General features: G+C 43.3%; 2 protein-coding genes across 2 annotated transcripts in view; both read right to left on the minus strand.

Annotated features, from left to right (window-relative positions):
* aopep (aminopeptidase O (putative)) overlaps positions 1-16,655 on the minus strand; it is a gene marked incomplete at its 5' end in the record, with an annotated part of 65,140 nt that extends 48,485 nt beyond the window's left edge. Inside the window, 5 exons of the mRNA XM_079222733.1 lie at positions 12,785-12,909; positions 13,393-13,606; positions 14,405-14,654; positions 15,422-15,591; positions 15,883-16,655. Coding sequence (XP_079078859.1) covers positions 12,785-12,909; positions 13,393-13,606; positions 14,405-14,654; positions 15,422-15,591; positions 15,883-16,655 — 1,532 coding nt within the window. The remainder of the gene's footprint in view (positions 1-12,784; positions 12,910-13,392; positions 13,607-14,404; positions 14,655-15,421; positions 15,592-15,882) is intronic.
* A 1,902-nt stretch (positions 16,656-18,557) lies between these two features.
* Positions 18,558-20,777, minus strand: part of dock8 (dedicator of cytokinesis 8) — a 48,597-nt gene continuing 46,377 nt past the window's right edge. Inside the window, exon 48 of the mRNA XM_079221917.1 lies at positions 18,558-20,316. Within this exon, the coding sequence (XP_079078043.1) occupies positions 20,265-20,316 (52 nt within the window). The 3' untranslated portion in view covers positions 18,558-20,264. The remainder of the gene's footprint in view (positions 20,317-20,777) is intronic.

Genomic DNA, 20,777 nt, shown 5'->3' on the forward strand with positions numbered 1-20,777 from the left:
CTGGTCCATAAAACAACACCAGATTGTCTAGAGTTCCCCTCACACCCTGGATCTTAAGTGTCCAGGCCACTATTGACCCGACAATGGTGGGAGAATTTATGGCAAACTACAAGTATGTTTCAAAGGGTCATACCACCTGTGTCCAACACGTTAAAGATGCCTCTATCACAGAAGAAAGGTCTTTATCTTCGGTATGTTAACTACATGTGAACATCATGTAGTGATAAAACCACACAATGCAGTGTTTATGTCTAAAAGCCATAAAGAATGGTTCTACTTATGCAGAGACACAGTAGTCGACAACCACTTCACCTGTTGGATTAACAGTCTACAGAAATGAGCTGCTCTCGTCAAGGAAAGATTAGCATCTTAAAACAGCAGATGACAGGAGAGTTATTTTTTCTTTCCTTGTCATAACCTAATTATGGTGACAAGTCAATTATGAAGGAAAACAGTGAGTGAAGACATAGGTTAGTCCGGGTCTGCCAGACAGTCTATTTTGGAGGAAAAATAAATTGGATATCTGAGCAACACAAATGTTCTGTATTTCCCTGAGGATTGTAGTATCAGATAGAAGGCAGGCTATTGGCTTTGGCTACTTAGGAACATGTCAACATCATACAAAAAGAGTCTTACGGGCATCATTTCCGCGACAGCATCTCTAAACCTAATCCTGTGTTTTTTCCTGATTACACAAACAAAAGCTCTCGCTGGAGCAGGGGATGCTAACATTAGCCTTATGAGTTTCTTTGTAGCCTAATCTTATTCCCCCACAATTGGATAAGCACGCCTTTGTTGTCAGTTCCAGCAGTGAGTCTGTGTGTGCGAGTGAGTGTGAAACACAAAGACAGCCTTTCAGAGACGGCGCCTGCACATGCTCCGCTGAGGGATGCGGAATCCATCACTACAGTGATAAATAGTGTCATCCCACCCTGGTGAGGGTGAATAAACAACAGCATCTTTCACATTCACTGATGCACCGAATGACATTAGTAAACATCGGGGACCTGTCAGGGACACATGCATGAAAACACATGCGTGCATATGTAGCACCTGCACATATGGATACACCTTTCTTCTCCACTGTTGGTCTGAATCTGCGGTGGGGAGGAATGTTTGTCCCTGATGAACAATCAACAGCGTCTGGGCTGTTTTGAAATAAGGTATTAGACATTAATCTCTAAGCAAATACTGGCTTCCAAATTCTATGTTTTGCAAATGCAAATGTGACTCACAAAACAAATGATTCACTAAAGCTCTGAATTAGACCATTTAATTAACATTTACGTGAACATTTCAGATTTTTTTTGGTTTGAGATTTGATTGATGACAACACATTATTTGATGTTTAAAGATTGGATGTTTGATATACGTTTGTCCACTGACACCTTAGAGCAGGGGTGGCCAACCAGTCAGAGACTAAGAGCCACATTTTTTACTGTGTTACTGCAAAGAGCCACATTTCCCCCCCCCCCCCCCCGTGAGCCAAAAATTAAAATGTCTCTGTTACTACGACATAAATCCATTTAATTTAGGGTTAAGAAACCAACATTACTCTATCAAAGATCAAACTTAAAACAGATGAAAATAACAAAGTCAAAGATTAAACACACGTTATTATATTAACTTTGTTCAAAGCTTTTTTGTCACAGTTGAGAAGGACATAACTCTAAGAACATGCATGTGGTCTGGGGCAGTGGTTTAACTGATCTGGCTGCAGGACCCACCATCACCCCTGAATGACAAGCCGCGACCAAAGCGAGGAACATTTTCAACTTCTCAATTTGATTTAATGAAAATATGGCACCTAGGTTTGAACCTGAGATAGTATCACAGTATGCCAAACAGAAATATTCCCTTTCACACTCAATTAAAAACCCAAAAGTGCTTCTTAAGGACACAAGGTAATACAACACACATAATAATGTTATAACTTCAGCCTTTTTGAACATAACAAAAAAAGGTTGGGAATGAAGCGAACTATCACAAATAGTCCGATGTGTAAACTCACGCAAGTAAAGTGTGTTGTGAACGCAGCATTGAGGAGTGTGTGAATATTCAATTCAATTCAGTTTATTTTATATAGCCCAAAATCACAAATTAAAATGTGCAATCTGTACAAATAACATCCTGTCCCGGGACCTCACATCAGATCAGGAAAAACTCCCCAAATAAAGATAGTAAAAACCATTTCACAGGGAAAACAGGAAGAACCCTTCAGGAGAGCAACAGAGGAGGATCCCTCTCCCCGGATGGACAGAAGCAATAGATGTCATGTGACCAGAATGAACAACGTAACAGAGTTACAACACATGACATCAATATGACTGAAATTTAATAAATTGCACTCTGCCGCATTAAAAAATCCCTTCAAAATAAAAGCACAGGATTTTTTATTTTTTTGCCCATGACCGTCCTGACGGACTGAAAACGTGTCCGCGAAAGACTGAAAACGGGTCCGCAAATGACTGAAAACGGGTCCGCAAATGACTGAAAACGGGTCCGCGATTTCATGGCTTTCAAGCCGTCGCGCCTTGATTTCGACACCAGTGGTCTAAAGTATTTGCAAAATCAATAAAAAGATTAAAAAAAAAAAAAAACACAAACTTCGATATGAACGCAAGAGCCACATGAAACCAGGCAAAGAGCCGCATGCGGCTCGGGAGCCGCGGGTTGGCCAGGCCTGCCTTAGAGTAAAGTAACTAATATTAGTTGTTCCTGTCACATGTCTGTGTTTAACGTTTGTAATCTCTCTTTTCCCTTTGGGTGTAATAAACACATACTCTCTACTCGTCCTTACTTAGCTCTGTTCTTAAGAGCAATGCATGAAGTAAACTGAATCACAATATCTGAGATATAAGTGGATGCCAAACATGAATTGTAATATCTGCTGTCAATTATATTTTTTCTTCTTGACTTCCTTCATGTGGTTTGTCTTGAGGCTCGGATAAAACTATGCATGAATACGCTCAGAAACTCGCACACAAGCACAAGCACATTCGCTCTACATTTGTATATGTTTGTATATGTAAAAGCTTATAAACAGTGCTATGAATTCATATCCAGGGGCGATAAACAAAAGTGATCCTGATGAGGCTGTCTGCATTTAGTAGCACAGACATGGACCTTAGGTGACCTTTCTGATGGAGGAACATCATCGGGTCCAAACGCACAAAATAAGATACTCATTAAAGCCCTCCTGTGCTTTCACAAGAACACCTCCCGACACGGACTCACCCAGGGTGACTTGGCCTTGAATTTCAGAGGTGTGAGTCAGGGCAAGTCTTCAATTTGGTGCAACAGAGATTGCAATACTGTTTCGCTCCTCCATCTCTCCATCCATTATTCATCCCTCCAGCCATCGTTCCTGGCTGTAGGCCATTTTTTCCCCAGCGGGACACCTCCATGCATAATGCAGCAGGGGCCCTATCATAGTCCTATAATTGACATCCATAGCCCTAGCTAAGCTCATAGCTGGGACACCAGTAAAACAGCCCCACGAGACAGAGGGAGGATATTGTCAGAGGGAAGAGAAAAAAGATGAGCTGAGTGTGCACTGTATGTGTAAATGAGAGAGAGAGAGAGAAAAAAAAACAAGTAAAGAAGGAGAGAAAATTCAACAACATAGATATAAATATTGTGAACAATATGACTACACATATAAAGGGAATGAAAAGATGATCTGATAAATACTTATGGAGAAAGAGAGAGGATCCTCTATTGTGTCACTCTGTGTGATGAGCTTTTCTCTTTCCCCAAGTGCAGTGTCAACTCCCTGGTGTGATAACTGTTGAACTGCTGAACCAGTGTGACACAGAGGCTGTTACAGCATCCCTGGTGAAGCTTCACACGTCGTACGTTTGCATGTTTTTTCTGCATAGGTGTGCAGCTCTGGGCACACTTTTTATTGACAGAACGGTGAGGAGGTGACCAAAGCCACACAATCAACTTTGCCTATTTTTGTTCTTTTGTGTTCAAGCAAAAGGTTGGAGGGCCGGCCTTTCCTAATGTCAGCTTACGGAAAGGCGCTTTGTCTCCTTTCCCTCCCTCTGGCGCAGAGTCTGTGGGCTATTTTAGACACAGGAGCCTATTTGACCAAACTCCTACCAGCCTTCGTTCCTTTTTCGCAAGTCTGACTTCAAATGTCTGGCATTCCAGGCTGGCTGCAGATCAGCTCTCTGCTCCCAGAAGGGGCCCCACAGGGCCAGGCCAAATGCCACTCCATGTAGGGCCTGATCATATGAACAGGGGCCAGGCTGGGGCCCCCAGAGGGCCGCCCCACCCACATACACTGCATCGCATCAGAGCCTGAAAATAAATAGCAGAAAAGATATCCGAGGTCATCTGCTGCTCACGTCTTGAGAAAATGAGGCGCTGTAGCGCCGGCGCGTAACAAATAAATGCCAGGTTTTAAGGTTAGATTTAATTTTCTAGTTGTAGTCAAGTGCTTAATCTTAAAAGCCCATTCATGCATACATCTAAGCAGGTTTGTATCACACTGAAGGGATCATGTGGGTCAAAGCCTGATGAGGTCAAGAATGCCTGCGTACACACACACACACACACACACACACACACACACACACACACACACACACACACACACACACACACACACACAACGATGCAATAACTGTATAAGGTGCCCCCACATAAACCAGCACAGACATGCACATCCCCCCGCCCCCACCACACACACACACTTTCGGCAAATCTACTTTGAATCCGTATCAGCTGGGAAGTGATAGCAGATGTCTAATCTATCTGATCTCTCAACGGTAAAACAATCCACAGTGCAGTTTGTTCCATGTTTACTGCCAAGTCCAAAAACTGATGTCACGCCAAAGGAATGTTCTTGAGAGTTTGTTTGTGTGCGTGTGTGTGTGTATGTAGATGTAAAACAGTGTATTTGTATATCAAGTTAAAAGATTAGGGGGAATCTATATACAAATGTTGCCCAAATTGCGTTATTTTCCTAAAATACTGCTGGTTCTGTGTTGTTGGCATTTCACATCCGATGCCTGCAGTGCGCCACAGGACCATCAATTGAAGGGCGTCAATTATCGCTTCCAGTGCTTTTGGGCCTTAAACGCACGCTAATGCAGTGCAGAATGAGTTCATCTGGCCACAACAAGCCCCTGTCAATCAGCCTCAGGCAGGTGTCAACAGGACATTTACATGACATAACTCACATTCCTGAATCACTGCTATTTTCATGCAAACCCCATCACTCACCATACAGCACTCAGAACAATATTTTGGCTTCCACTTCCGTCTCATTGAAAAAGACCAGACAAATGTATTTCACAGGATTATAATTTGAGACATTTTTTGCCTGTGGGGTAATAAATAGACAACTTGTCTCTTTTATGTAAGTTGAGAGAACGAGACAATACGGAGATGTAAAGTGAGACCACTCATTAGAGCAGGGCTATACAAGAAGTGTTTGACAGAATGGAAAGATGGATAAAGGCGAGATCAAAAGGGAAATGTGCCTGTCTTTAATACAGAGGTTTGAGGCGGGAGGCTATAATGAAAACTTTGACCTTCTGGTGGCACTCTAGAAAAGCCAGGGGATCAGCAAAGTTATTAAGATTCATTCTCTAAAGTGCCATTAATGTCTGTACAAGATTTTAACTAAATCCATTTCATAGTTGTTACGTATATGATATTTCAGGATTGACCAACCGACAGTGACAGATCGACACTGCCATCCATGGAGGCAAGTCGCTGGAGTGGCTAAAAGCAGCCCATTTCAAAAGCTGAGCAGCTTGGAACACAGCTCTCTCCCCAAGGCTAAAAGCAAATCCAGACATCGGAAGCATTACCACCGAGCATTTCACAGCACTTTGCTTCAAATATCTCATTTTGGCCGGTTCAGCGCAGAGGTCCCACGGACATTAAGCCGTCTGGCTTTGCACAGACAAATGAAATAACCCCCAGCCTCCTAGGTTCCACTATCACACACGCCCCAGGATGCACACCAAGAGCAGCAGCAGTGTCCCCTACGCCATACAATGGTCCCATCCATCACTCCAGGGAATGGGTCCTCTGGACTCATTCATTAGTTAGTAGAACGGGTTTGCAGTGACAGGCCCGTCTTGCCACAGCCTCTAATCCAGAGTTATGGCACAGTGCGCCTGTGTTACTGTTAAATGTAGTACGATTTGCCAGCTGTTGCCAGCAGGTTCACATCTGAGGGCAGTTCAAAGCAACGCACTATCACTCACAAACCATTGATGACAGTGGAAGCTCATATGGCACCTAGGGAAAAAACATGACACATACAGTGGTTAGTTTTGCACAATGCTGCGCATTAATATAAACTATTCTTGTGTGGAAGTAATTGCATGTTCACAACTAAATGTACAGTATTACCCTCTCCTGTCAAGTCGTGCAAGAGTTTTATTCGGTAGCAGAGCAGGTAAACCTACACCGAGATAGAGAGAGGAAGTTGAGAGGCCCAAGATAACTAGAAAGGAATGCTCCTTCAATAACAAAACATTTGCTAAACTGGCCCCTGCTATCTTCATTAAGAGCACAGAGGAAGGTCTGACTGAGAAAAAGAGGCGAGGGAAGCTAGAAGAGATGGAACGCTTGTGGGGTTTCGGGGCTGCCACCGTGTGTGTTCGGCAGGAGTAACAAGGGCTACACGGGAGAAAAAAAAACGTCACCTAAAAATCTCAACTACTTGCAATCACTTTAAAAAGTGTTCACAGGACACTCCCTCTCCCTTCTGTCCAGGTGCAGGCATGCAGAGCTGCCTTTTCAACTCGCCACGCTCTTTTGTGTGGCGATGGAAAAGAGGGAGATCCACTAAAGGTGGGAAGAAAGAAACACCTCATCCTTGACTATTTGATTAACAGCTGTCTTCCGAGCCAAAAAATGCGACCCCCCCCCCCCCCCCCCAACTGCCTCCTGAAAGAGCAGGTCTGTGTCGCACACTTCTAGGGTTACTTCATAAATTAAACTGCAGGGGAGAGCAGAAAGGCAAGAAATCCACTGGGACGTCAGGAGGAAGAGGGGAGGACAATCGGTGGGAGGACTGGGAAGGAAAGTAAGGAGGAGTAGAGAAAAAGAGAGTCAACAAGGAGGCAGGAGGCAAAATTCAGTAAGGGTGCAAAGTGATGGGGAATCATGGCCAATAAGATATAAGAGTGAGACTCATGTTATTAACTTGGGAAGGTTGAAATGAACATCTAGTCTTCAAAATCTGTTATTATATTTAATTTTAAGTTCATGTTTGTTCATGTTTCATGTTCATCACCTTAATGATCAGCTTCATCTTATCTTTTAAAAGCTGTTGGTTCTGTAATCCCATTATTACTGAACACTATGCAGGTTTGAAGAAACTACACATTACTAAATCCGTTATTTCAACTGTCTCATTGCAAATGTATGTTATTAGTGCATGGTTGAGAGTCGGCTGTCATCAAATTCATAGCCTTTGTTGTTGGAAACAACTAACAATTAGCATACCTGGATGTCGCTTGCATTAAAAAGGTTGCCTGAAATAATAGCTCTTTGGCAGCTGCATTAACATGTGGGAATGACATTAGGTAACAACAACTACTTCCATACTGACATTAATGAACCCCATTGTTTCAAAAAGCATGTGCTATGCTATGGGAAATGGTCTGCAGTAATGTGAAGAATATGTGATTTCTAGTTAATGGGTTAAAACGTGCAAAAACACCGGTCTGGTCCCATAAAACATGAATAAGAGCTCAGGTGGTACACTAAAGAGCTCAAGGGCAACGGGGGATTACCCTGCAGGGTACGAGCTCCAACCCCCGGCACTCCAGCTCCCTACTTCCTCCCAACAGGGACCAATGGCCGATGTAACTTCCTGCAAGCTCATAAACAAACAATGCAGTCAACTGAAGTCAGGCTGAAAATCCTCCAGTGCCACTTAGAAAGGTCAAGAGGTATACACCAGTCATAACTTTTACCTAGCGCCTGTGACAGTTATATGGCTGCCTAGTTTGGCTGCACTGCAAAAGGAACAAGCAGTTTAACTACTTGATTCTTTTTCTTCCCATTTCTTCGGGCAACCACCCCCGGTGGGAGAGTTGTTGTTTCTTTTTCTTCGTTTTACGCAAAACACGGGAGGATGAGAATTGTAACATCGGGGGAAATGATGTGTATAAAAAAAATATATATAAAAACTACTTTGGCAATGAAGCCTGCTTGTGCAATGTCTTTGTGTTATTCTGCAAGAAGAAAAAGAAAAACAGCGATAATAAAAGGAAGCTCGTAATAAAAGTGCAACGACACGTGTTGATAGATGGATATGTTTAAGTATGCATGTGTGGGGTTTATCGGAGCCCACCATTAAGCGGTGTGGGGCGGCCCTCAAAAAAAACTAAAACAAAGGATTACGCATCGATCTGACTGGTTCAATCACAACTATAACAAAAGGATAACACAAACGCCCAAAAAAAGTTAACTTAATTATCCCCAGAGAAAAAAAGCAATGACATGAGGCATTACTCTGACGTCATCCCATTGCTCTAAATACACATCCTTACACCCTACTTATTTGAACAATACACGCATTCATACAAACACAAGCACAGGAATCTGCCTGTCTACAGTGAAGAAAAACAAATCCCACATCATCCGCACTCCTACAGGGCCTGTTTCAACACATTTCTCAACAAAATGTATGTGTGGGGGTGGGGGGGGGGGGGGGGGGGGCGCTCTCTCGGGGACGTCAGCCATGTCTTCATTTGGGCACGCTGCAAACACACTTATCTCTGATTAGTCGTACAAGTCCAGCCTGCGCTCTGGGCCACACAGACCTCGGCTTCAAAGAACGGGAGGAAATGCTGTGCCCTTCCTGTCACTCCCAGTCGGAACCAAATGACGTGATTGAGATGCGATGTGGAGATTACGCATCCAAATTAAAAAAAAAAGAAAGAGAAAGAAAAAGTATGCGCTAAGGCACGTAAAAATAAAGACACAGATGTACGAATGCACATACACACAAACACAAATGACAAATCGGGCCTCGTAATTACCACCTACCATTCATTAGAATTTGGTTCGTAACATTCCCATGTTGTTCAAACCCTTACATTTAAAACAATGAGCTTTTTGATACGGACTGGAAACAGAAGTAACTTTGAAGCTGCAAAATATAGGATTCAGAGCATTAAAGTCATCCCTGTAAAGACAAAGTGGAGGAATACAGTGTAATGTAAACCTGGGAAGAGAAGGAAGTTGCTCTCCCTGTGCGTGTTTTAATCTGAGCTTCTCCTTACTTTGTTGACACAGTCGAGCCATCAGGTAAACACTATTTGCTTCGCCAGCATTTTTGCCGTAGTTTGCTCTGTTCGCGCCGTTAGCTGCGCGGTATATAGCACCTTTAAGGAGTTAAAGGACGGCAACTCTTTCATACGGTGTTGTGTTTCCGCCTATCTCAGACACCTAGGTCGGCCTCAGAGTCATGTGTGTGTGTGTGTGTGTGTGTGTGCATGTGTCAGAAAGCCCTGTGGGTGCACAATGCAGACCTGCCTTTACTTGACTCCTTAATCTTCGGTTTCCTGCCCTCCCGCTCCGTATCTCAGAATTAAAACTTCATGCCATTGCGAATCCTCCCCTGTTTTTGCCTCTGCCCTCCCTTCTGTGTACCCCGCTGTAACAGCTTCATGCCTCCTTGCCACAGCTCCCTGTCCTATAGCCCCTCCACTCCTGCTGTTTCTTCTGAGGCACTGCACACAAACTACGCTTGGCTTGGTCCCAAGCACTGGGGCCCACATACCTCCCAATCTCTAGATTAAATAGCGCCAGTCTCTGAAGTCCTTCCAGGCGCTAATGGCTTTTGTTGCTGGGAATAATCCACACATCCTCTCCCACATCCTGGGGGTCCGCTGGCCTGTCGCGAACCCCGCCTTTGCCCTCTTCATCTCTCTCTCTCATCTCCATCTCAATCTCCGCTTCCATTTCGGTTGACCTCCCCGCCTACTCATGGCACGACTCTGTGGTTAAGTGCGGAGACACGCAGGACCGGCGCACCACCCGCACTGAGGGGAGGATGCAGTGAGTTGACACTGGGTTGAGACCCATGCAGAGTTTTATAAGGAGTCAGTGCAGGTGCTGTCTGAAGCTTAATGAAGGCCTTAAATCTCTTCTCTGTCATCTGCAGCTAACTGGAGTCTAAGCAGCCAGGCCAGGAGGGATAAGTGCCTGGGAGCTATCTTCATAAAGGAAAGAAAACATCCATCAGGCACCAGCCACAGCAGAACAGCCTCAGTGTTAGCCCTTGATGCCCGTTCAAAATAAATACAGCACGGAGACAGATTTTCACAAGATGAGGGGAGAGACTTTCCGCAGATCAAAGAGCACTCTTTGGGTGAAGTAGTCAACAGAAGAATGCAAAGTTGAGAACTTGTCGTCCTCTGTCCTTCAAAATATCTCCTCCTGGCTGTAATGTCAGAAATTCACACAGAATACATATTCAGATATGAGCTCATATCCTGTCTGGGGCACTTTTCTCGAGGGAGGCCGCTGGGGGAGAGGAGAAAGACAGACGGAGAAAAAGAGAGACTGTGGTTTCAGACCGCAGACACAGGGACAACGTTCACTGACCACCCTAATCACTTTACTTTATCAACACAATATATTAAAAATAGAAAAAGGCCAGTCATTGATGGTCTTTATTTTGCTTCAATTTCCAATTTTAACTTCATTCATATGACTACCGGCTGGCAATCAGCCATATCGTCAAGCATACCATATATTTGCCAGCTGAAAGTAGAGAAAATATAAAACTTGATTTCCAGGGAAACTATCACTATTGTAGAATGCTAGAGGCCAGACAGGAGAGTGATCGACAGTACAGAGACGCGGAGAGGACGGCAAAACAAAGAGAAACAGAAAGTCAGGAGATGAAAAGAGGAAAATGAGAGACAGTGGAGGGCGAAGAAGGAGTGACGGAAACAGGACACTACCGATTTCAAGGGAAGAAGGATCAAATAAAACAGGGGAGAGAAAAGTAATAAAAGGTGGACGAATATGAAAAGTTGAGGAGACGGGAGCTAAAGAGGGAACAAAGGAATACAGAGAGCAGAATTATTTCTAGTGCATAGGACAATGAATCTGTCATTCAGTGGCTTTGCACCCACCCATCGGCCCCTGGACCTCCGTTTAAACTGCACACCAACACACAAACGTAAATATACACATGTCTAGTGGGGAGCAGAGAGTCTGCAGAGCACCTGGAATCTCTGCTGGTAAAATATATAATACAGCAGACTATTGACCGAGTAGCTGAGTGAATGAAGCTGTGCCTAGACGTTAGCCATTTATCTCATCAAGAGGATCAGGATCTTGGGGTGGAAGAAATTAAAAGAAGAAGAGGGAAGAACCATGTTATGTTTGGAGGAGGCGAGGAAAATGTTGTGTCCACTTTATGGGTCAAATGTAAAAACAAATGTGAGCAAGTTTAGAGGAGAGGGGATGGCGATGGTGATGGGGAAAAAGGATGAGGGATGAAAGAGGTGGTGAGTTTTGGAAACGGGATGAGGAAAGGAGGATGGGAGAGAACCAAAAAACTATGAAAAGTAGTGGGTAAATGATGGGAGAATGAAAGAAGACAGGGACGGTGTACAGAAGAAAAGGATTTAAGTAGAGGCTGACGGTTCCTTTGTCTGCCACCTTATATACGTTTGCATTTTGTCTCGCTTCAACCTAGTACTGCTTAAGTGTTTTATTGTTACTTTTTATGCTGGAACAAAATAGATCACTTGTGGCAGCATTCAGTCTTAAACTCACCACGGAAACACACGGACATGCTAGTAGCTGGGACGAGTGTTGAAAGCAGTTATATTGGAACTAAAGGAGGGATGACAAGTGACTGAACAGAGTTTGGAGGGAGTTGGACTAATTCGGTAAAGAATTCCAATGTGGAAGATCTCCTCGAAGAAGATTGAGACCGAGTGAGAGGGTGTGGAAATGTGAAGTATGTCATTAATCATGCAAACCAGAAAACGTTTCACTTGAAGAACCAAACCAGTAGCAGCAGGATAAAGTTGAAAAAAATAACAAAGTGCTGACTTTGTTGTGGAAAATCTTTGATGTTCTGTTTATTTACAACTAGATTGTAAATGATTGTTCAAACATTGGCCTTAAAATGACAGCAGAATATAGTAAAAAAATACTACACCGCGACTGAAGAACTTTAAAGCTGCGATATTTATTATTCACAATGGTAATAAGTATAGATAATTACCACCCTTATGGAGTGTTTTAGCACCGTTCAGCTAATTATTTTGGTTTTATGGCCTGTTTTGGTTCACTCTTACAGCTCTCATCCAGCGGCTGTCGCAGAAAACAAAACTGTAAGAACCCACTGTCGACAAACTCCCAAGCAAGTTAGCAGTTATGAGCCAGATATTTCCCTCTGGAGTTGGTGGAGACCAAAACGGAGCTAAAGGGGGAGTGAATATTGGACTTACAGTAAGGTGGCACTTAACCACTTAACCCCAAAACGAATTTGAATGTCGCTCTGTATCTGCTGGATGTGTAAAAAAAAGCAATTATTTGTCAAATCAACTTAAAAGTGATATCTTTCCAGGGTTTTTTCTGCTGCCAACAAATGGTCGAAAAAGCAATAATTGCAAGTAAAATGTTATACTTTTTTTTATTTGAATTATTTACCTATAATTCCTTATTCAACTAGTTTTCTTGTGCTTTCTTACTTCTTTACCCTTTGCTCTTTCCAGCAGTTTTGCATGGTTAACACATTACATCATTCCGCCAAAGACCCAGGTATCATTACCTGGCCATGCCCAGACTGGAGAACCCTGCTGGAACGATGAGAACATCAAGGCGGGGGAAAGGGTGGACCCCCAAAACGGCGTGGGCTGCAGCCAGACATCGCGGCAAAAGCTGTAGGACTCCAATCTGCAAGAAGGCAACACGTTTCTCAAAACAACTGGCAACTATACACTTGCAAGTTGTTGAACAGTTTGTCTGTAAGTGTATTTGCTTTTTCATATATGCATTGTGTATGTCAATGTTGGTCCTATGTGCTCCAGGTGAGAGGATATCTAGTATCAAGACAAAGGCAACTGCACCTATTGTTTGTTCCAAATGTTTCGTCACTCATTTAACAAGAATCATCAGCTCAGAATTAACTAAACGTGCAAAATCCTTTAATTTAATACAAATCATATTCATGCTATTTAAGCTAGAAATGTCCATTTAGAGTATGAGGAATGTTTTAAGTGGCCCTCGTGAGATTACAGTCTCGTACCTTTACCATTCTTCCAAGAGATGGCAAGTGAAAACCGCTGGCATGATGATACGAACATGAACTGACGCTAACTGTCTCTTTTAATCGTACAAGATATAATTAGCCTCAGTGTCTCTTTGTCAAAACTCCACCTGGGCTTTCTGCAGCAAGCAGACGGGTCCAAACACACGGTGTGGAATCACCCGCTGGGACCTAGTCGACTGCTCAGTAAATCGGCAAGGGTAGTCGTCATGGGAACAAGGGATGCCGTCATTCGCCATGCCTGAATAATCAGTTTCAGAGAGCCCCTCATCCTCAAGCGAAGAGTTACAGATTGCAGAGTCTGAGTGGGTGATCTGGTCTCCGCTGTAGCAGATTACAAAATGTAATCCAAGGTTAATAACGACAATTTAATGACTTTCGTTATTGAGATTACATACAGCTCTCGAGTTGGGGAACCAAATATGGCACCAGGTGTCCCGTCGCTCTGTGCCATAAGCATGGAAATGAAAGCAGTGGAAATATGGAACACATACGTCACAAAGGCGATCCCAAAAATATCTCGCCGACATGCAATCTCACTCTAAATCCAATATCCAGCACTCCCTCCATCCTCAGCATCAGAGCCGTTCCAAAGGTTCTGAGCGACATCCAAGTTTCCTTCCAGCCATTCACTGAAAATAAAGGCCTTCCTTGTAGTGGGAGATTCCTGGGGCCTGCAGCAGGCTACAGCTGGGCTGCTGCTGGAGGAAAACCATGAGGGGAGGAGGGGGATTACTGGAAACCACTGGCAGACCTGCCAGCCAGTGGAGAGGGAGACCCCAGCCCAACCGTGCCCACAGCAGGCCAGCCCTCTCCAATGCCCCAGCCTGCACTGTATATCCTCGACCTCCGTACAATTGATGTACTTTATGTTACTCTTTTGGTCTCCAAAGATCATGACTGCTGGGCACTGAACCCAATGTAGTATATAGTACAAGCTGTAATGTACTCGTCATAAAAAAGCTGATTGAGTACTGCACCCTATCCATCACCTGCACCATTTTTGGTATGGCGAAAGGAAAGTTTTACCCTGGAATGTTGAAGGGCCAGACTTGGGTTAATAACAGTCTGGAGAGGAGGCGGAGGAAGAAAAGAACACATAAAGAACAAATAATAAAATACCTGCCAGTCTTGAGTGGAGAGCCCTTTACTACTTCACTGATGGAGCTCGGTCCAGACATAAGGTCAGCCTGGGCCCGTTCCCCAGGTGCGGCCCAGAGTTTGGCCGCCTCACCACAATCCGTCTTGTCCCTCACGAGTCTTTCCAATGCCGGGGGATTTTCTGCTGTGACTTGGCGCCAGTGGCCCACTGCCAAGGTGAAGGTGGAGGCGGGCATGGGCATAGTGACGTAGTAATTCCAGATTAAGGAGCCTGCGGAGAGTAGAGGGAGGGTAAGAGAGAAAGGATGAAAATGTCAAAAGGTGGGGAAATGGGGAGGAAAACAGGCAGAGAACGAAGGAAACATTGACTGAAATGCCATTTTGTTTCACTTGACTGGTCTGAAGACGTGTTATTCTTACATCTTGTTATTCCAACCTAGCCAATCCATTTCCCTCATGCCGACTCGTCAAACGACACAGATCTAAGTACTGGTCACTGGACGCAGTTAACATTTTCATGTCAATCATATAAAGGATTTCATTTTTAACTCTCTTAAATCAGTTGTCAACAACATGTACAGCTGCAGTCATCTCATCCACATTTTTATAGCAAGTCTCTAGTGTTATTGTTACTGCCCCCTACACAGGAAGTTGACCCATCATTTTTATTTTTCATTTTTGTTTGGTTGCAACAGATGCCAATGAGCACAACACACCTTACCTATTTGAATTATATCTGAGGGAAAACTTGTTTCAAAGTAAAACAAGTCTTCTTTGAAATGTTTCTATATCAGTGCCTCTACAATACTGAAGTTCAGATTCCAATAATACCAAAATTACTTATTTTCACCTTTTGCATGGAACAGAAAAAGGCAGAAAAACTAAATATTTCAGGAAAATGTACTTTTATTATTGAACAAATAGTCACTTATCACTAAGCCATATTTTCAAATCAACGGTCGAGACAGATAGGAAGTCGTTCATGTTTTCAGAAGGAGAGCAAATGTGGGATTTTGGCCTACAGTCATAACGTCTTACGTGTGTCCGCGTCCTCAATAGGTACAGCGGGCTCCTCCCCGCTCATCAAAACCACACACTCACTGGGGGCCCGTACTGTTGCCTGCCACGTTGACATGGCAACAGGCGGCTCCTGGCAGGGGAAGAGTGCTCTGTTGTTGATGGGAGAACCGGCAGTGTAAACACACACCCTGGAAGGGTAAACAATGGTAAACTATAAACAACCCTCATGCAATTCTCAAAGGATCCACCAAACACACACATATACACGTGAAGCGTCGACACATGGAACAGAATATAAATCGCCCGAAGCGGGTTTGTGTGAATTAATTAACCGATATTCTCGTCTCTAATCTGGTCTAACGTGGCAGGCTCAATATTACACTGTCATTCGAGTAGCAGATATCAGAGCAGATGTGCCACCAGTTTTCAAAGTATTTAAAGAGGTAGTCTCATCAAGTGAAACCACAAAATGGACAAACCTGTTGTCCTGGTCTTTGGTCCACCTCACTGAGCCTCCTGCTGGCCTCGTCTCATAGCAGATCCTGAGAGCACGGGGGAACTCCTGAGGTGACGCAACACCCTTCTTCCTCACCTGCAAGCTCCATCGGTCTCTGTGAAAATGCAGCGAGCCGCCACCTTGAGCACCAATGGCCCGGCTGCACTGCGAGAAGAGCTGCTGCTTCGGCCTCCATCGGCTCGAGGGCATGGCGATAAGATTCTGAATGAAAGCGGCTTGAGGGCTCGCTGAACTGACACCGGACCTCTCGGACGGCAGGAGGAGAGACGTGGCCGACACGGAAGCGACGTCCACCTCCTCCACCTTTGACACGTCGAGGTCACAGCAGTCCAGAAATAAGGTGAAATCACCGTCGCTGGTGGTTTCCCACGAATGTGAAGACTGAATATTTTCGGCTTCGGCTGCAGTCTGCGCCAACCCAATGCCACCGAGCTTCTTCTCCGTCGTTGTTGGCGTCTCCCCAAGGCCTTCTTCATCCACGTCGTGAGATCCACACACAAACCCAACCTGTCTCCCCCCGGCCTCTTTAGTCCCAGCTCCAGCTCCAGGGTCATCCTCAGCCGCGGCCCCCGATCCAGAGCAAGGCTCCAGGAACAGAACGACGCTGCCGCTGATGACGTTCCTGTCGAAATGAACCGTCAGGTCCAGCACATAATGTCTGACAAGTATGTGGTTAGTATTGGCTCGGAGTGGAAGATCGTCCGTGTCGGGGTTTAGGTCCTTGTCTGGCTCCATGTCACACAACCTGAACCTAAAGACCAAAAATAAAGCTTTTTTTTATTGTTTTTGTTTCCATAGAAGCAAACCCTTCATCTATCTATCACAGGGTGATGGGGAAAGTGTGTGTTTGCGTAAGTTACGGTCAACACTTTTAGTTGATATTCTATAGCTTCCTGTGGGCTGAGGCGCTTACTTTGAGTCTGTGAATGTTCTGCCAGTGTACTGCGACGAAGCCAAAACTGTCAGGGCCTGTATGCTCAACTCAAACTTGAATGCCAAACTCAATCTGTTCACACATTCTGCAAATGTTTTCCAAACAGGAAAAACTGTTTCATGATGGTATTTCTGATCTGTGTTAATGAAGTGGAGGTATAAGTAAGTCATTATGTTAGCCAAACACCTTAGCCCCGCACAGGGAAGAGCTAACGATCTGCCGCAGCCTGTATTAAAGCTCTCTTGCTGTACAGCAGAGTTTTTACGGTCACAATCCTTCCATTTAGGCTGCTTGGGGCATGAAGGCAGGCTTGGCAAGACAGAGGTGCAATTACCGTTTACAGCAGGAAATCCTCAGTGGTTATTCGGTGCAGGAGTAAATTCATAAAATTATGAGCACACAAAAAACAAGAGGATAATATCTACAAATACAAGAAGAAGCCAAAAAAACAAAAAAACAATCTCTCTCTGATCTCTGATAAGAGGTTGGCTAAAAACACGACTTATATGACCCGGTGTGTTTTCTAACTTTGTGATTTTAGTGACTGGTGAGTATGTTCACTTCACTGTGTGTATATATATATATATATATATATATATATATATATATATATATATATATATATATTATAGTAACAGTATGTATATATATATATATATATATATATATATATATATATATATATATATATATACATACTGTTACTATAGTGTGGAATGACAAGTAGTGACTCAAAGAGGGTTCAAATGGGTCGCTATGAGCCAAGCGGAGCAAAAATGGATAATAGATTAGATTAGAAAAATGTATTAATCCCCAGTGGGGAAACTCATTTGTAGCCAAAATTCATACAGAGAAAAAGTCAACAATGCACAGCAGACAAGAAACAAAATAACACCAGAAAATGCCATTTGAAACATGACCAACATCAGAAAGATGATAATTAAGTGACTTTGTGAAAGGCTACGCTGTGGCAGGTCAGGGCGCATGCGTACTCCTTGCAGGCAGAAACACGTGACAGCTTGCCTTCCACGCATACTGAAGGCTGCAGAGCAAAAGTTGTCTGTGACGAGTGACGCGTGTGTAACCACTCTCGTCTTTTGAGAGCACCAGACAGCGCAGTAACACGCGGTGACAGCAGGCTAACGTCGCGGAAGAGTGACGCTTACTGACAGATGTGGCACGAGGGAGTTCGGACTAACTTGGCATCACAAGTCTGCTCTCCGTCACTCAAAGCTAGTTACGGCAGCGGTGCCGCCATTAAACACGCGCTTCACTGGAGCTTACGGCGGGTGCAGCAACACGTGCTTAAAAAAAACAACTACTGTCGATATAACGCAGAGTACTCGTAAACACTTGCTTGTTCATAACATCCACAACAAACCTGTGTCCGTCTTGTCGACGTCGAGTAGTGATGACGTCGCTTTGACGCGACAGCAGAAGGTTGTAGTTTTTGTTTTTCCTCCCGAGTTCTTCCCTCCTTTTAAGCTCGCGTCATATATATTCACGTTGTATTAATCCTATTGGAGTGAAACACCAGTAAAATGGATATAGTTAAATGACAATATTTATAACGTGGAAATTGAATCTTTAAATGTTGTGTTAGTTTATCAATTGCCATTCAGCAATGATATAGCTCTGTAATATTAGGCCATTTCTTGAAAGAAAGTTTTTAAAAGAGACACTTAACACAGAAATGACAAATGTGCATATATTAACTTTTATTTCATTTTTTAACAGCACAGAATGCAAAGAAAAATGTTTTAAAACAATAGTTAACATAAAATAACTGATGAAGAAACATAAATGCAATATCCAGAGGTTGAATGCCACCAATGTATCTTATAACACCCACTTTCAGCAATGTACTGCATGTTTCAAAAATAGGTATCTATTTTAGTTAATACTCACTTGTTTATTCATTTAAAAACATTCTACAGCTCATAAATAACAGATGTACCTGGAAACAGAGCGAAAAATATTCAAATGAGTATCAATGTCTATAAAAAAAGGGTCTACACACACACTTTTTAAATGGCAAGTACACGTACATGAAATAAAGAGTGAGCTGTTTATGGATGTCAAAGGAAATCAGGTTGCCACTACTCAATACTGCCAAGCAGAAGTACATTTCTCCTCTGGAATGTATTTTTGACAAGTAAACACAACGCACACTGCAAAGCACAGCTGCGTGGGGTGATTTTCAAAATGTTGCGTTTATAGTATCTCTGTTCTTAAGTAAGGGGGAATTCCATTTGGCACTCTGTGTATAGGAGGAAGTGGACTATTTACAGGTACTGAAACTACTGGAACATACATTGAGGTTGTTACAGTACACTCAGTCACTGAATCATGCCTGAAGGACATTTCCAATTCATATCATTATTGCTATTATTTATCTAAAAATACATTTCAATAAAATGAAAAATAGTTTTTCATACCTTTGTAAACATCTTTGTAACTATCTGATGTAGTACATCTACTATATACAAAATGAGTATTTAGAGATAAGCCATGTGTGATTTTGAGCCTCAGATACAGCAAGTCTATCTATCTCCTGTGTAATTACATCAATAAGTTAAACTCTTCCATTAGCTACATGGTCAGGTACTGTATGTTCAACATGATTAAGACAAGAATGGCCTTAAGAGCTAACATGGGAAATTGTGTCTATTTTTCCAGTGCACAAATCCATCCATACGCTTGCTGCTCTTAACGGGCACATTTCATGCAAAGACACCCAGTGGAATTTCAGAGGCCTTTTAGCACAAAACTGAATCATTTATCATCACGGAGTACAAAGTGACTTCAGTATGGCACCAAAATCCTCTACTCCAAACATTATCGAAATAAACACACATCCATTGACACGTTTGCATACACACTTACATACACACAGGACACAAGCATTATTGGCACACACACACAGGCCCCGGGCCAGCAAGGGCCTCGGAGAGGAACTCTCATCTCCCTCGGTACCAACCCAGAGGAAATGTTTGCAGCATTATTAGGACTTGCAGTTATCTAAAAAAACAAAAAAAGGAAATCAACAGTGCCAAGGCATCTGAAGATTTTACAGTGAAATGCTCAATAAGCTACACTTTGCTCAATATTGCCACCTCCATATTTCTATGTGCTCGCTCACTTTTTGCCTCCTGTAACAAACAACCGCAAAATCACAAAAGTGGACGTGCAGCAGACATTAATAAGCACTGCTGGACTGTTGAGAGACTGAGTCCTCCATTGTGGACACAATGTGCGTCCACACGGCAGAGGATTCCAAGGCTGTTTCCAGCCGTTCCTTTCCTCGCTTTTTCCTCTTCTTTCATCTTATCTTCTCGTTTCCTCTCTCGGTTGTGTGACGGCCTCCACTTCCTCTCCATAGCACTCTCTCTCTGACGAGTCGTGGCATCTCAGGAGTTTTCCTCTTGAGCTTTGCGGAAACTTAGACGTTTGAAGGAATCCCTGTGAGACGGAGGGAGGACAAGTAGATGAGGGAAGACGCGGAAAACTCAAGATAAAGAATGATGGTGAGGAAGATGAAGATTAAGGGTCAGTGCAGGTAGTAGTAGAGACATACTGTAAATGTTTCCTTGAGCAAGGCATAAAAATAGGATTTTTTTTGTATAAATACGGGAAATTTTATTGCATTTTTATTAAAATGTTCATATACTTTTGCTGGTGTTAATATCAGTCCTCATCCAAGTTCATTCAATCAAGGATACTGAAGCAACGGATTTTGGACGCTCTCTTCCTTTTCCTGAGTAATTGATAGAAAATTCTAAATTTGGGGGAAAAGTATCCCTTTGAAGTACATGCCCATCACTCAGCATGAAAATACATTGCAAGATGTATGAAGATTACCATGGTTGGTCATAAAAGCACTTAGTGAGCAATCAGTCCTTACTAATTCAAGGGTACAATGT

Source organism: Taurulus bubalis (genome assembly GCF_910589615.1).
Source record: "Taurulus bubalis genome assembly, chromosome: 8".
NCBI classification, from domain to species: domain Eukaryota; kingdom Metazoa; phylum Chordata; class Actinopteri; order Perciformes; family Cottidae; genus Taurulus; species Taurulus bubalis.